Source organism: Mastomys coucha, unplaced genomic scaffold (genome assembly GCF_008632895.1).
Source record: "Mastomys coucha isolate ucsf_1 unplaced genomic scaffold, UCSF_Mcou_1 pScaffold5, whole genome shotgun sequence".
NCBI lineage: Eukaryota > Metazoa > Chordata > Mammalia > Rodentia > Muridae > Mastomys > Mastomys coucha.
In genome coordinates, this window is record NW_022196911.1 from 50,642,082 (window position 1) to 50,659,335 (window position 17,254).

General features: G+C 45.6%; 1 protein-coding gene across 2 annotated transcripts in view; it reads right to left on the reverse strand.

The window, feature by feature from the left end:
- Window positions 1-17,254, reverse strand: part of Glra1 (glycine receptor alpha 1) — a 97,933-nt gene that overhangs the window by 60,774 nt on the left and 19,905 nt on the right. For both annotated transcript variants that reach the window (XM_031351904.1, XM_031351903.1), the window contains exon 2: window positions 2,812-2,939. In XM_031351904.1, the coding sequence (XP_031207764.1) occupies window positions 2,812-2,939 (128 nt within the window). The remainder of the gene's footprint in view (window positions 1-2,811; window positions 2,940-17,254) is intronic.

Genomic DNA, 17,254 nt, shown 5'->3' on the forward strand with positions numbered 1-17,254 from the left:
ACCCCACGCCCCCCACACCTATCTGTCTGTCTGTCTGTCTGTCCATCTATCTATCTATCTGGAGAAAGGGAAGAAAGAAGGTAGGGGTCTCTGACTATTTCTCTAAACCTTATCTTTTGAGACAGAGTGTCATACAGAACCCAGACCTCAACCACTGAGTACAGGCTTGCCAGAGACCTGCTTTTCTCTACCTTTCCAGTGTTGTTGTCACAGACATGTGGCCATGCCTGGCTTTTGCAGAGGTCTGAACTGCAGGTACGTTTAACTCACTGACCCATCTCCCTAGCCCCCAAGTCTTCTATGTTTTCTCATCTCCATCCCATCCCACCCTTGCAGCTTATCTGCCTGGCCCTCTTCTAGGTGTTTGAGATTCTAACTTGGGGAAGTGCTCCAGCCAACTGTATTACAAAGTGTCCTGTCCTTGGGAGAACCAAGGCATGCTGGCTAGTCTTATGTCAACTTGACACAAGCTAGAGACGTTTGGTAACCTCAACTGAGAAAATGCCCCCATCAGATGGGCCTGTGGTGATTTTTCTAATTAGTCATTGATGTAGGAGGCCCCAGCTCACTGCAGGTGATGCTGCCCTTTAGAAGGTAGTCTTGGGTGTATAAGAAAGCAGCCTGAGCAAGCCAGTAAGCAGTGTCGCCCCGTGGCCTCTGTATTAGTTTCTGCCTTCAGGTTCCTTCCTGGAGTTCCTGCCCAATTTCCCTCAGCGATGGACTGTGATGCAGAAGCATAAACCAAATCAAATCTTTTTTCCCCAAGTGCGTTTTGGTTATGGTATTTATCACAGCAGCAGGAACCCAAGAAACAAGGCTGTGTTAATGATGATGGAATTGCATTTGGAGGCTGTCTTGGTCAGGGTTTCTATTTCTGCACAAACATCATGACCAAGAAGCAAGTTGGGGAGGAAAGGGTTTATTCAGCTTACACTTTCACATTGCTGTTCATCACTAAAGGAAGTCAGGACTGGAACTCAGGCAGGTCAGGAAGCAGGAGCTGATGCAGAGGCCATGGAGGGATGTTACTTACTGGCTTGCTTCCCCTGGCTTGCTCAGCTTGCTTTCTCATAAAATCCAGGGCTGCTACCAGCCCAGGGATGACACCACCCACAGTGGGCCCTCCCATCCTCGATCACTAATTGAGAAAATGCCTTACAGCTGGATCTCATGAAAGCATTTCCTCAAGGGAGGCTCCTTTCTCTGTGATAACTCCAGCTTGTGTCAAGTTGACATACAAACCCAGCCAGGACAGAGTTCAGTGAAGGAGCCAGTGGAGAAAGAAGGCTGGGAGGTGAGCCTGAGTATAACCCCCCACTCCCAGGCAGCCCCCAGATCTCTTTCTGTCTGCAGAGACTTGTGGACAGGGCAGTCAGAGAAGAGAGTGTGGGGAATGGAATGGTGGGGGCAGGGTTAGGGAATATGAGCAGATATCAGATAACTGTTGCCAGTTGTCATATCCATCTTTGCAGTTGGACTTGAGCCACAGGGATGTCAAGGAGAAGCACCTGGGGCCAAGAATTGATCCTATGGTTGTTGGTTCCTGGAATAAGATTTTTACAGGGTGCTGTATGGAAGATCTGGGTGCACAGGGTTGCAAGAGTTCTTTAAAGCCATGTCTATGGGCTGCGAAGCACTTAAGGCACAGCATTCGAAGGTATCAGAGGACACAGTGCCCTTATCTCCTCTCGTTCTGGTACCAAGGTCCCAGTGGGACTGTGGATGCCTGAGAAGTTGGTCCAGCTGCCTGGACCAGCATGTGTAATTTGGCAGCGATGGACCCTGAACATGTTTTGTTTGAATTTACATGACTCAGGAATCAAGAACTTCTTGCAGGGTTCAGTTTTGGGTTTTCTTGGACTGCTGGCTCGTATGACCACACAGAGCTCACATTCCCACAGGGTGTCTGTAGGGTTGTTGGTCTACAGACTGGGGGTAAGGGGAGAGATCTCTAGTCCCAGAAGCCCGTGGGTCTTCTTAGCCACTGTCTCTACCTGGTGACATCTGACCTCTGACTGGGAAGACCCAACCTGAATGGGGACAGCCTCATACTGTGGGGCTTCCATCTCAGACTGTACAAAGAGAAGAAAGGGAGATGTACCCCAGAGAATCTCTGCTTCCTCACTCAGCCCTGTTGTCAGGTCTTCACCACCAGATGGGCTGTATCTCCTCTGATTGTGAGCTGAAAGAACCCTTCCTCCCTCGAGTTGCTTTTGTCACAGCAAGGAGAAGAGAAGTCAGTGCTCTTCCTAGTTTCAATAGTCATGCAAAATGATGAGTCTCATTTCCAAGAGGACCTTGCAGAATTATTTGTAAGTCCACTAGAGTCTTCTGCATGTGGGTTTGAGTAGGAGGCCCCTTACAGAACAAACAGAGGTTGTGGCTCCTTGGGTCAAGGACAAGGTGGACCTGTTCCTCACCGGCATCTCTTTCTCAGAAATCTTGGAGGAATCATAAAACCAAAGAACCATGCCACATGACTGCACATGCAGCCAAGCCAACATTGTAGAAATGTGAAAATGGAGGCCCAGACAAAGGGAGGGACTTGTGTTTGAGTCAAAACTTGACCCACATTTCTTCTGTTACAGTTTATAACACTAAACACAGCAATATAGACCTTAATTCACTCACTGACTCCAGGAAACCAGAAGTACTATTGAGTTGAATTCTCTGAGGCTCTGGACTTGTTGGGAATAGATATTGCATTGACTTGTAGTGTCTGCCTTGAGTGGAGAAGGAAGTGTGGGGTTCACAGCACTTTGAATCATGGGAGAGTGTTTCCCTGTGAATCTGACAGGAATGTTTTCCTACCTTTAAAGTTGGGCCTGATCCTGGCATCATACCCAGAAGTCCTCCCCATGAGCTTATCCAGGAAGTCCGAGGGTGACATAGGCTTGGGTGCAGAGCGGGCAGCTTCAGCCTCTTTGGAAGCAGCAAGGCTAAGAAGAGAGAGAGAAGCACAAGGTTGATGGTGGCTCTTCTCTATGCCCTGGTCAGACCGTAGCCTTGTTCAGCTATGTAAGGCATGGAGTACTCTGAGCTTGAGCTGGGTCTGTAAGGAGGAAGGCACGGGCCACACTGTTTATCTAGTCCCGGTGGAAACCAGCCTGGGGCCTGGCAGCCAGCCAGCGTCTGGCTGAGACTGAGAAGTCTCCAGCTCCTCAGTGTCTGCTATCATGAGTCATCACAGTGGCTGCTGGGTCTCCTTGGGAGAGGAGGCTGAGAGGTTTGGTCTGAGTCTCCCTGAGGAGAACCCTGGAGGGTGGGTCTGTCTGACTCAGTTGTGCTTTCTTTGGATACCTGCCTTCTCACAGGTGCATGGGCTATTAAAGGATCTCAGAATCAGCGGTTGTAAAGATGAGTAAGTAAATATATAAAAGTTTCCAAAATAAAATGCATTTGGAAATACAAATTCACTGCCCGCCCCCCCATCTTTAGCAGACCTACACACTTATGCACATGAATGTCTATGTTACAAAACAAGCATTTTAGAAATCCACCACTAGAGGTCTGGAGAGATGGCTCAGAGGTTAAGAGTGCTGGCTGTTCTTCCAGAGGTCCTGAGTTCAATTTCCAGCAACCGCATGGTGGCTCATAACCATCTGTAATGGGATCCAGTGCTCTCGTTTGGTATGAAGGTACACACGCAGGCAGAATACTGTATACATATTAGTTAAATAAACCTTAAAAAATACTACCATCAGAAACTGGAGGTGCTACACACCTGTGACCTCAGCTCCCCAGAGGCTGAGGCAAGAAGATGGCCATTAGTTTGAAGCTATCTTGTGCCACATAGCAATGTCCCCTCCCCCCAAAAAAACCCAAACAAACAAAGAAAAAAGCTGAGATGACCTTTTTGAGAAGTCCCTATCCACATTTGTGGGTGTATTGTTCTGAGTACTGTTCTTACTTCCCTGTGCTTAAACTATATACCAAGGTATCTTTTTTCCCCCTGAGTGAAATACCACATTGTTTTCTTACTTTCTTTTTTTATGTTTTTCTCGATATAAATTTTATTTTTTAATTAGATATTTTCTTTATTTACATGTCATATGATTTCTCCTTTTCCACTTTCCCCTCCAAAACAAACAAACAAACAAACAAAAACAAAAAACCCAACAAGAACAAACCCCTGTTGCTTCCCCCCTCCCTTTGCTCGCCACCCCACCCTCTCCCACTTATTGGCCCCGGCATTCCCCTACACTGGGGCACAGGACCTTCACAGGGCCAAGGGCCTCTCCTCCCATTGATGATCGGCTTCGAAATCCTCTACTATACACATGCTGCCAGAGCAATCAGTCCCACCAAGGTGTCTTTAATAAATCACCTTTGGCTGCTTAAAAAAAACAGAGTGTGTGTGTAGGCATGGACAGAGCTGAGGCCAAGTAGAGATTCCAACCCAGGTTCCAGAGTTTATCAGTGCCAGGTAGGTACCTGGTACCCCTTAGTACTAGGAGGTGGGAGCTTGGAAACCAAACATCTGGTGATGTCCCAAGGTATTCATGCCAGGCCTCTCTTCCCTAATGAAGTAGGTTAGTAATGTCTAAGCCAGGTCTCCAGGGTGCCCAGATTTCAACAGAGTCACAGAAGTGTAAGTAAGAGTCGAGGAGTGATCATTTGGGTTGCTCTGGGTCCCTAAGAGGTCTGAGTTCTACATCTTCACTGAGCAGATGGAGGGACTCATGTGCTCCCTTGGGAGAGGCTTGTAGGTCTTCAAACATGGAGGAACCACAGAGGTAGAGTGTGAGTGTGTGTGTGTGCAAGTGTGATAGTCATGGGTGTGTGTGTGTGTGATAGTCCCATGTGTGTGCATGTGTGCCTGCAAATGTGTGTGTGTGTGTATTAGAGTGTATGTGCGTGATAGTCCTGTATGTGTGCTTGTGGGTGCATGTGGGTGTGTGTGCATTAGAGTGTATTTGTATTAGTATGTATGTGCACACAAATGGTGGTCAGATGACAACATGAAGGAATAATTTTCCTTGTCCACCATGTGGGTTGTGGGGATAGAACTCTGGCCATCAGACTTGTTGCCAAGTGTCTTTACCCACTGAGCAATCCTGCCAGTCCCAGCTGTTTATTTTTGAAGCTTGTTATATCTGGTTATATCCAAGAGCAGGGATCACATGATTTTCTTTATTTATTCCTTGTTTGTTCTCTAATCCCCAGGTGTCTACCCTGATGTCTCAAACTTAATTGGTGCTCGGTGATTTCATAGTGACTGAATGATGATCGAGACACCCATTAATTAATCAAATATTCCTACTAATAGGAAGTGTTTGTAAATATTGGTACATGGGTTAACAATTTTAAAATAATTAGACTATTATACACAGTATAAAAACACAGACATACTCTGGTGTTTCTTAGGATATTTGTAAGGTATGCTGGGATTTTTCCAAGCATTCTTACTCAGGCTCTGGGCATGCCCTATTCAGCTCTCCAAGGACTGTGGTGAACGGATGAGGGAGAGGCATACTTTTGTTATTGTTTGTGTGTGGCTAGGAGTGCAACTGGAGTCCTGGGATGGGATCTGCTTCTGCATGTGCTGACGTGAGTGTCATGTATGCCAGTGGATGCTTTGTAACAGCTGTATGCAGAGATTAGAGTGTGGGTGTGGAACAGGTAATGCCACAGAGCTTGGTGTGTGCAAGGCCTGTATCTGGGACAGGTTAGGCCACTGGGGTCACATGGGGAGCAGTGTGCTCAGGGATAGATGATGTCGACAATGGTTGATGGACGTATTACACGTGTTTTGTTTTCAGTGCGTTGTAACATATAATGTAGTAATGGTTCCTGTCTGTTTTGCTTTTGGCGTCCTGTTGTCGAGGCTAGCAAGTAGCAAGAGGGAAAGCCATGGAGGAACACTGCTTAGTGGCTTGCTCTCCATGGCTTGCTTTCTCATACACTCCAGGACCACCTGCCCAGCATGGCACTGCCCATTGTGGGCCAGACCCTCCCCCTCAGTCATTAATCACGAAAATGCTTCATAGGCTTGCCTGCAGGCCAATCTGAGGGAGGCAATGCCTCCTTTGAGATGCTTTCTTATTGGGAGATTCTTAGTTGTGTCAAGGATAGGGATCACATCAGCCGGTACAATGTCAACTAAATGCAAAGGGGTATGAGCTTTGTGTAGTGGCATGTGTGCTGCTTGCCAGTGTCCACAGCATGAGGATGTCCTCACAGCATGAGGGGACGATGCTGTGACTATGTTGGAATCATTACAGATGCACACAGAGTTAGTGGTGACTGTCTCTGCGGTGGTGAGAGCATCTGAGAGAGAGCTGGTTCAGTCATGGTCCAAGTTGGGTATGGTGGTATACTCCTACAATCTCAGGGCTTGAGAGGGTGAGACAGGGAGGTTGTTATGAGTCCAATGTAACATAGTGAGATACTGCCTGGATAAAAACCAGAGCGGGATCCAATATCTTCTACTGGCTTCTGTGGACAAACAGAACATGCACACATATACACATAAAATAAATCTTAAAAAAGTAAACATCCCTCCAAAGCAAGACATAAACAAGCAAACAAACCAACAAACCCTAAATTCAACATTATCTTGTGTGTTCTACCACAACTCCAAAATCTCTAAGATTTCCTAATATTTTCCCCAAAGAAAAAGGACCCATCTTGATGCCAGCATGGCTATTTCCCTGTGCCTGATAATCCTCATCCATTTTTGCCTCTGTTTGAACAGTGCAATTTGCACAGGATTATTTTAAGCCTCTCCCCTATGTTCAGTGGGTCTGTGCTCTGGGCATCTGTGGACAGTAAACACAGCATTTGGAGTCACTGCCTCTGGGGACTTAAAGTACTTGCTTATAGTCCATGACCTACTGGACACAGGAGCTGAATGAGTCTGAAAATGAGGCACCTGATCGCAAACAAGTACTAAGATTTATTTTATTAAAGTGTGTGTGTGTGTGTGTGTGTGTGTGTGTGTGTGTGTGTGTGTGTGTGTAGGTGTGAGTGCAGATGCCCATGGAATCCAGAAGAGGGCATTGGATCCCTGAGAGCTGGGGTTATAGGCATTTGTGAGCTGCCTGACATGGGTTCTTGGAGGACCTAGGGTCCTCTTCGAGAACAGGAAGAGCTCTTAACTGTTGAGCCATCTCTCCAGCCCCCAGATAAATTTGATGAATACTAATTGACAGAAGGTTTTTGGCAGTAGATGCATTATTTATTTATTTATTTATTAACAGAAAGTGGGGAATCTGTTCTCTTCTGCTCAGGGGATGGGTCTCACCAGGGCCTTAAGGAACTTCAGCTGTGACCCCCAACATGACAGATACTATGTATATCTGTCTGGTTCATTTTTTTTCAACTTGATACAAACTAGAATCACCTGAGAAACAGGAATTTCAGCTGAGGAATTTCCACCCTCATATTGGCCTATAGGTGTGTCTGTGGGGAGTTTTCTTTGTTAATGGTGGATATGGGAAGGCCCAGCCTGTAATGGATAGTACTACCCTTGGGCAGATGATCCTGGGTTGTATAAGAAAGCAAACGGAGAAAGCCAGGGGGAGCAAGACAGTAAGCAATGTTCCTCTATGACCTCTGCTTCAAGTCTTGCTTTTAGGTTTCTGCTGGAATTCCTACTCTGGCTTCCCTTGCTGACATACTGTAATCTGGAAGCCAAATAAGTAATTTGTCTCCTTTTTATTTTGGCGATAGGTGTTTATCACAGCAGTAGAGAAAAAAACCTAGGACCCTATGGGAAGGTTTGGGCACAGTGTTCAACTGCAAGGCAGGGCAATGAAGGACATAGGGACATGGGAACATGGGACCTTGAGTGAGTTACTTTTCCTCATGATTTTCAGGTTCTTATGATCTGGAATGAGGCATAGCATAATTTGAGAGGAGTCTGAAGCCTGGAAGCACGGTTTTGTAGGTGGGAGCTGGTCCCATCTCCTTTGGGAGATGGACACATACTTGTCCCGTTTTTTTTTTTTTTTTTCCCCATCCAGTATCAAGATGTTTGCCCAGCGCCAACTCATTTCTCAAGACTTTTTGGAGGTCAGGAAGAAAGGCCAAATTGACATCTAGAGTCTCATTCTCTAGGGAGTAAGGAGTATGAATCTGAATTTTAAATAAGCTAAGGCTGGCTAGGACATGGCAACTTCCACTACACCATATGTAGCACAATGCTACCAAGAACCACTCTGGATTAGCAGGGGTGGGGAGGGGGGTCCTCACAAGGTTCCATGCAGAGGAAGTCTAGAGGTAAGGGCAGGGAAAGCGATAAGGGTTTAGGGTAGTGGAGGGGAGAAATCAAGAGGATCCAGGTAACCGAGAGAAGGATTCTGGGAACTGGAGGAGGAAAGGGAAGCGGGAAGCATGCAAGGAGAAGGAGAGCCCGAGGGTGAAAGCGTTTGAGAGGGATTAACGGCTGCAGGCAAGGGACTGGTGAATGTAGAGGTTGGGCAATTCAGTTGTGGGAGTGGGAACAGGCAAGAGGGATTGTGGGTAGAATGATTGCTCTCAGTCATCTAGGCTGGTGTGGGTTGCCTTCTTCAAGGCACTGGAGGAAGAGCGTTGGGTGGTTGGGTGGAAGGAACAGCTTATCTAGTTTAGAGGTGTGAAAACTTGGGAAGCAGAAAGAATTTTAGTGTGTGTGTGTGTGTGTGTGTGTGTGTGTGTGTGTGTGTAAGAGATGAGGGTGGAATACCACACAGGTTGGAGTTGCAAGGATGGAACCCACCATCTATAACCTTATGGTGGGTCTAAAGTTAAGGGTAGAGTGCTTGCTATGTAAGGGTGAGGACCTGAGTTTGAATCTCTAGAATCCATGAAAATTAGGGCATATAGCCAGGTACTGTGGTGCATACCTTTGATTCCAGCACTTGAGAAACAGAGACAGTGGATCTCAGTTACAAGCCAGCCTGGTCTACCTTCTGGTTTATTAATACGTATCTACTATATGCATCAGGTGTGTGCAAATAAAAATGTCACTGCCAACTAGAATAATTTTCCATTTGATTGTCTCCTTGAGTGCCTGACACAAAGCAATGACCCATTGTCATCAAATGAAACAGTCTTCTTGCCTTCTGAATCTCTTCCTCTCTCTCTCTCTGTGTGTCTGTGCAAGTGCATGTGCACATGTGTTCATGTATATATGGACGGACACCTAGCATCGGTCATCCTTAATTGCTCTGTGCTTGTTCTTTTGAGACAGCATCTCTCACTGGTGAATTTAGAACTTACTAATGAGGCCATGGTGACTGGCTAGCAAGACCCAAGGGTCTTCCTGTCCCCACTTGCCCAGTTCTGGGATTACAGCTGTATATTGCTACTCTCAGCTTCTTAATGTGGCTTCTGGGGATTGAACTCAGGTCCTCAGGCTTGCAGTGCAAACACTTTACCCACCAAATCATCTCTTCTGCATGTCCCCTGGCTATTGATTGTTCAGGGGACAGAATTAGTAAGACTCTGCAGCTTTTAGGAGAAGAAGTAGCCATCTGGCTTAGATCGTACCATCAGACCCCTGTGGTAGACTGGAAGAGGAAGGCAGTATTTGGTTGATTAGAGAGGCATTGTCTGAGTTTTTCGTCATTTAAGCCTCTGTGAACTTTTAGAAAGACCAGACAGACATCTGCTATAGTCCAAGTTGTGCTTTTGAATGAAGGGTATGGCAGATGGTGGGGAGGTGCTACCTTCTGAGCTTCTGGGAAGAGGTGGCTCAGCCAGGCTGGTGTTCTTGACTTGATGGACTGAACTGATTTCTGTCGGTAGTTTTGGTCCTAGCAGGTTTGTCATAGCAAGGGTATGGCTGGTCACCCCCAGCTTCTCCTGAGTTGCATCATCAGGTCAACATCTGGCTTCCCCCAGCCAGCTGTGCGGTTCTGATTTTATTTGATTGCAGTAAGGGGCTTAAGCCAGTGGGGGAGAGCCTGACGTTTTATTACTCTCACTTTGTGATCTGCTAAGCAGTCCCAGGGAGCAGACTGCCACAGCCACATGCTTTAAGTTCACTCTCCCTAGGGTCTTAGGGAATAAGATGCCGTTGCCTTATCCTGCTTTCCATGACTGCATTGGGAAAGAAGCACATGTATTTCAATGTGATTCTCCTCTGCTATCGAGATAAAAGTCTGTGTTCAGGGAGCTGCCAAGAATCTCGGATTTCTTCCAGTTCTGTGCCTGTCCCTTGGAAGATCTCATTCTCCAGAGATTGTTATGTTCCTTGTTGTCAACTCCAGGCTGATGCTCTTGATAACCTTCCCCAGCCTGGTATGTACCAACTCTTTTTAAACATCCTTATAGAGCAAGGCCAACCACAGAATGAGTACAGTAAGAGGGCTCTCTCTCTCTCTCTCTCTCTCCCTCTCTCTCTCTCTCCCTCTCTCTCTCTCTCCCCCCCCCTCTCTCTTTCTCTCTCTCTCAGAATTGTGTAAGTGCCAGACTGTGAGTTGCAGGGATGTCAGAAAGAGAGAGCCTCACTTGTTCATCTCACTCTGAACCTAGCACCTTGCAGCATTCTGGATACTCCAGCCACATTTTCTTAGACATTGTCAAATCCTGAAGAAGGCATGCCTATGTCTTTCCCATTCTACCTTATTTCCAGAAATCTTCCCTTGGAGGCAGGAAACATCATGAGATGAACACTGATTTAATCAACATATAGTCTGAACGTGCTGTATCTTTGTAGGACAAAAAGCCTATCCTACTTTATACATAAGGAAAACCAAGCCTTAAGCATGTGGCTTGACTGGTCCGTCTTGTGGCCCTCCATAAGGGACTTGCTAAGTGATGTTTATGCTTTCCTTATTCTCATCTCCTCCCACTCTACACTCATCTGTCAGGGCTTAGGTCATGGAAGTCCCAAGTCTTCTGCAGTTGGAGACCAACCCTCAGTTCTACAGTCTTCCTTCCCCTCAGAAGGGGGTTTTGTGCAGACAGGACTTAGAGCATAATCTCATAGGTTAGTTGACATAGCTTTCATGAAACAGAGAGCCTGGTGCATGGGAAGGGGCCCAGAGACATTTGTTACGTGAATAAAATGCACCCAATATTCTGGATAAGGCTTAATTTATCTGAATAGTTATGTTTCATTAGGAGTTCTATCTGTCTAAAGTCTACAAATCCCTAGGCTTATGGCTGTAATTCCAGTACTTGGGAGGCCGAGGCCAGAAGATTGTTATAAGTTTGGGGCTCCATAGGGAGTTTGAGACTCATCTGGGCAACAGAGTGAGATCTTGTCACCAACTAACCACCAACCAACCAACCAACCAACCAACCAACCAACCAACCAACCAACCAAACTGACCCCTAAATTCTGGCCCTATATCTTCAGTAAGACCCTTGGGAAGATTCTTTGTGTGTTTTTGTGTGCATGTGTGTATGTGTGTACATATAGAGTGTTATGGTTGTATGCATGTGTGTGTGTGTACATATAGAAGTTGGAGGTCAATGTTGGGTGTCTTCTTCAATTGTTCTCTACCTTATTTTTGAGACATGGTTTCTCAATGAACCTGGAACTCAGGACTCTGGCTAGATCAGCTAGATTCTCTAGTTTCTGCCTCCCTGTCGTTGGGGTAACAAGTGTGTGCCATAGCACCTGGGTGTTTCTTGTGGGTGCTAGGAGTCAAATTTAGAGTCTCATGCTTGTGTGACAAGTATCTTGCACATCCAAGTCATCTCTGCAGTCCAAATTCTTACTCGTCTCTGGGAAAATCCAGGGTAAGGAAGTAGAAGGCATTCCTTTTTATTTCTGGAATATTCATGAACATTCCATGGACAGGAAAGCTTGCTATGGTCAAACTCCATGTTTGTGGATAGCTCCCATATCTTTGAGACCTTATGTCACTAATTATAATTCTACATCAACTACTTCTCTTGGCTCTGACCTTCCTTGTGTATCTGACTGGATAGGGTTAGAGTGGGGTATGGATCGGGCAGGGGTAGGGGTTATTGGTCCTGGATTAAACAGGAACATAAGACTTCAGGGACTTCTTCAGAGGCCAGGGGACAGGCCAGGGGACAGGCCAGGGTTGTTGCTCTGGCTGAGAGCAAGCTCTTAGCAGGCCTGGTATCATCAGCATGCACACCACGAGTCAGCCTCAGCCGGGAGAGCGGACGGCTCTTATTACCTTCAATGCAGCTTTCTGTTTAATCAGATAAATCTCACCAGAGAGATGTGTGTGTGTGTGTGTGTGTGTGCAGAGAATAGAGCTCAGGGCTTCTGAGTGGAAAGTTTAGGGAAAAGAGATTGAATAGATGAGAAGGGGTTGGTCACATGAGGTCACAGGTGGAGAAATATAAACACAGAGGACAAATAGGACTGAAATAGGGTTGTGTGTCAGGGAGCTTGTGATGGTGGTGGTTCCTGTTCACTAGGCACTTTGCATATATTAGCATATTCAGTCTACTTAATGACCCCATAAAGATGACATCATCACTCCACTTCACCGATGCAGGAGCTGACGCATTCCCTTTCAGACGGTTAGCCAAAATCATGCGTCTAGTAAAACAGCAAGCGTAGGAGCCCACCAGTCTCTCTGCCCACATGCTTCTGCCACACAGCTCTTCTGCTGCTGTCCGTGCTTCCATTTGTCACAATGTCAGCAGCTGCTCTGTTCCAGTAACTGTTTCTGTGACTCTTTGGAACTGTAGGTGAGACCCTGGGGCACTCACGATTGGAACATATGGTTTCAGAACAACACGGACATCATCCTTGACCCATGACTGTCTTAGATCCCTACAGCATCCCCACAACAGCATCACCAGTCAAAGAGGCTTGCCCAGGGTCCTAGATAGTAGGGCCATAATGCCACTGAGGGGTCTCTGGGTCTGGCATGGGGCATCCATTTGAGAACTTGATCATTCTCAAAAGGCAGTATATAGACAGAAAATATAAAATCTTTTTTATGGTTTATGAAATAAGCTCTACCAAAACCTGTATTAAGTACATCAGCAGTGGTTGGAGGGAGGGGGCTGGGACTTGAATCCCCAGTACTTGGAATACAGAGACAAGAGGATTGTGAGTATGAGGGCAGCAGGAGTTAAAGAGTGAGAGCCTATCTTGAAATGCCCAGGATTGGGCATGGGGTTCAGCAGCAGAGTGTCTACCTGGCACATGTAAAAAAGAAAAAAAAATCAAGTCAGCTTCTCTCATGTCTTTCCTTGTACCTCTTCCCAATTTACTCACTGTTAAAGCAGGGTCTGCCTTTACCATCATCAGCTGTTTGAATGACAAAAGGTCCCAGTGTCTTTTTTTTTTTAAACCAATGTTGTGGAAACAAATGCTAATTTCTGAGATTAGTCAAGAGTTTTCTTTATTAGGCACTTCAAGTTAATAACCATTGCATTTGAGATAGTGTTAAGTTCATTAGTTCATTTATTTACTTACTAAAAATAATTATAGAGTACTTATTACGTGTCTAAATAGTCTGTGTTGGAGCAAAGTTTAAAAAAGTCTATATCCGCTAGTCCTTGCTGGGCAGCTATAAAGTACGAGACATGAAATTAATTGTATTACGGCTGGAGAGATGACTCAGGGTGCAGAAGTACTTGTTGCTCTGGTATCAGAACCTGAGTTCAAACCTCCAGAACCGACACTAAGCTAAGCATGGTTGTGCTCATTGGACAAAGTGTCCCTGTCGCACTCTGGAGACAGGAGACTCTCAGGAAGCTTGTGGGACAGTTGGACTGGTCCCTGATGTAGCACATCAGAAAGAGAGTGTCTCAAACAAGGTAGAAGGCAAGGACCAAAACCTGAAGTTGCCCTCTGACTTTCAAACATGCACCTTGGCAAATTTGTGCCTGCTGCTCTCACATACAAGAGCAAGCTCACACTTGAACATATACATCATACACACATACACAAGAGCAAGCTCACACATGAATATATAATCACACACACACACACAAGCTCACACTTGAACATATACATCACACACACACAAGAGCAAGCTCACACTTGAACATATACATCACACACATACACAAGAGCAAGCTCATACTTGAACATATACATCATACACACACACACATGCACACACACACACACACACACTTAATAGCATTGTATGGTATTCCCTCTCTCTAACAGTTAAGGATGAGAAAACTGGAGGTCCTTGTGTTTCAATGTCCCCCTCAGGTCTTCTCTCTCACTTGTATTGGTGACCAACTTGTGAAAGTCAATACATCCCAGGAGCTCTCAAACTAGTAGGTGGAAATCTATCTGTAACACATAAGAGCTGGAACACCTGTTAGAAGCCCTCCAAGGCTCGGGGAACCCAGTGGAAGTGTGGTCGGAAAGAATTGAAGGGCGGGAGGAGGGGCTGAGCTGTGTAGAAGGCTGAATTCTGGGCCTGCCACGGCTGTTGCACTTGTGAGCTCACAGGAGTTGGGATTTCTTGCACAAGTTTTATGTTAGATAACAGCTTCATCATTCCCTTTTCTGGTGCTGTGATAAAACACCTTGACAAGAAGTAACTTAAGTGAGAAAATATATTTTGGCTTAAGTTCCAGAGGGTTCGATAAAGTTCGTGGAGATGGGGAAGAGGGTTAACAGGCAAGGCTGGTCCCACTCTTACCCACTCTCCAGAATCAGAGAGAAAACAGGAAGTGTGACCTGGCCATAAACTCCCAAAGCTCACCCAGGGCTGCATTGGTGTGAGAACCTGAGTTTGAGTCCCTAGAACTTGTGCACACACAGGCGCACACACACACACACACACACATACACACACACACACACATTGAAGACAATGTAGGACACTATACAAACACAAGCTAGTTTTGGAGCACAGCATACTGTCTCCTTCCTGCTGCTTTTCTCTCTCATTCTCCAGAATGATGGATATTTTGTTGTAGTAGTATAAGGCGACTAACACACAGCTCATGAATTGTGTGTATGCATGTGTATTTATGCATATGTGGAAGCCAGAGGACAGTCTTGAATGTTGGTCCTAGGTGATGTCTACATTTATTTTTTTGAACTCATTGGTTAGAGTAGGCCAGCTGGCTAGTGAGCTCCAGGGATCAACCTGTCCTCATCTCTGCCTTCCCAGTGCTGGAGTCATGAGCTCGTGTGACCTTGTTCATTCCTGCCTGAGCTTTAGGAACTGAACTCAGGTCCTCCTGCACGCACAACAAGCACTTTACAGAGCCATGCCCTGAATATTTTTCTTGTGCAGCAACATATAGCAAATACTTTTCACTTAGAAGGTCGCATGTCCCTCACACGACAAGCACTGGATTCTAGTCAGGTTATAGAAACAGCTATGATATCAGGCGCTTGGGCGTGTCTAAAGCTGTTAATCTCATGCTCTAGAAAGATCATTTCTTCTCTCTCCCTAGATTTCCAGCATGCCTCCCCAGGTTTCTCTCTCCACTGAAATCTGCTCTACTGACAAACAAGAAGAAATAAAGAAATTGTATAAAAATAAAAAGAATGACTTTGGGGCAGAAGTTAAGCACTGGACTCTTGCTCTGCTGTCGAGTAGCTGGGTGACTGATCACCCTAAGGTTTTGTTCCTTCTACACTTGTGAAATAGAGACACAATACTTGCTTTTAACTAGGGTGGAGGTGGGGTTTACAGAGCAAGTATTATTATTATTATTTGTAATTCATATTTTCAGTATCGGAATGTTCCCGTGTCACCAGTGTTAAACAGATGTTGACTGATCTGGGATCTGGGATTCCGAAACATGGCAGGTCTTCTCTAAATTTCTGGAATCTTCTCTGTGCTCTATTCTGGAATCTCCCAGGGTAACCCATCCTCCCATCTAGAAGTACCACGCATCCCTCAGGTGATTATTCTGCTGTGCCCTTAGTAATTTCTCTGCCGAGTAGTAAGTTATTTAGTCTTGTGTTAGCATTTTGATAAAAAGGCTGGGGATCGGATGATGAGAGGGCAGCTGTTGCTCCCGCACTGTCCAGTGTGCAATGCTGTACAATGGCAAAAATGCCCAGCTATTAGCTGGCTGCTGGCCTTCAGGTCAGCGCTGTGTAGCACTTTAAAAGCACAGCATTTCCCTCTAATGATGAAGGCAATAGACAGATTGGAGAAGTCCTATGAGGATGCAATAAAGATGGAACCCACCTGGATCCCATTCCTTGGACCCTGTCATCAGGAGTTTTTTGGGTGGCATACTAGTAAATTTTGCCTAGTTTCTCTTTCCTTTCTACAGATCATTTTGTTTCTGTTTTTTTTTTTTTTTTTTTTTTTTTTTTTTTTTTTTTTTTTTTTTTTTTTTTTTTAATGGGAGGTTCTGAATGAGCATTTCCCTTCCTCCTGCCCTCCTCATTACCAAATCTTTAGACTTATGCCTAATGATTCTAGAATGTACTTAAATGACAGCACATGCCAGCATGTGTCTATCCCTCTTTATTTCCTGGTCCTTCTGTGGATCAGCACAGACAATGGTTGCCAGGGCCACGCCATTTTGGAAAGCGCCTCCATTTTGGATGAGCCATGGCAATTCCAGTAGCTATAGTAATTATTTAGTTTTCAAAGTAAGGGAAGTTGTCTCTCTAGATTCTTGCCTCCTTTGGCCTGTGGACCCCCAGTAATGGTAATCCAGGAAAAATGTCAGTCAATCACCTGATATTCTTTAACTGACTACTCATTGGGTACTCAATGGTACTCACTGACTACACAATGGCTGACTGGGGCTAAAGAAGGAAGAGTTCAATCAGCTCTCCACCTCTTCCTCTAAAGTGTACATACAGAAAGAGGCCTCCCCTGCCACGTGGACCCATAATCACCTCGGAGCCACCACCAAGCCTCTATTGTCTGTGTATCTATAGCACTAGTGACTTTTGATGGATCTGTTACCCAACTAGACACTTGCCTCAGTATCTCCCTCGAATAGGAAACCAAAAATCTTTTGGCAGTATTTTCAACTTCATTCCAAGTCATGCTGAAAGTCCCACTGTGACAAATCTCTGCTTCTGTCGTAGAAACAAAAGCTGGCAAGTCCACGGCTGGGCATGTTTCTGAGGTAGAAGGCTGTAACAGTGAGGCGGAGCTCCCATCCCATCTGACCTTCAGCACCATCATGAGCAGAACATTAGAATTTTTTTCTAATTTTTCATCGTGCAGGTGGATAAGAAGGGAGATAACCCTTCTAACTTGTCTTCTCAGGCACTGCTCCTTTTGCTCAGGTAACCACAGTCATTGATGCGTGCTCACGGGAATGGGGTGCCCTTTATGACAGATGGTCTGGATGCCCACATGGTGTGGTACATTGTGTCACTTTCTCTATTGAATCACTCTGGTCTCGTTTTCCAGCATTTTTTCATCCTGAT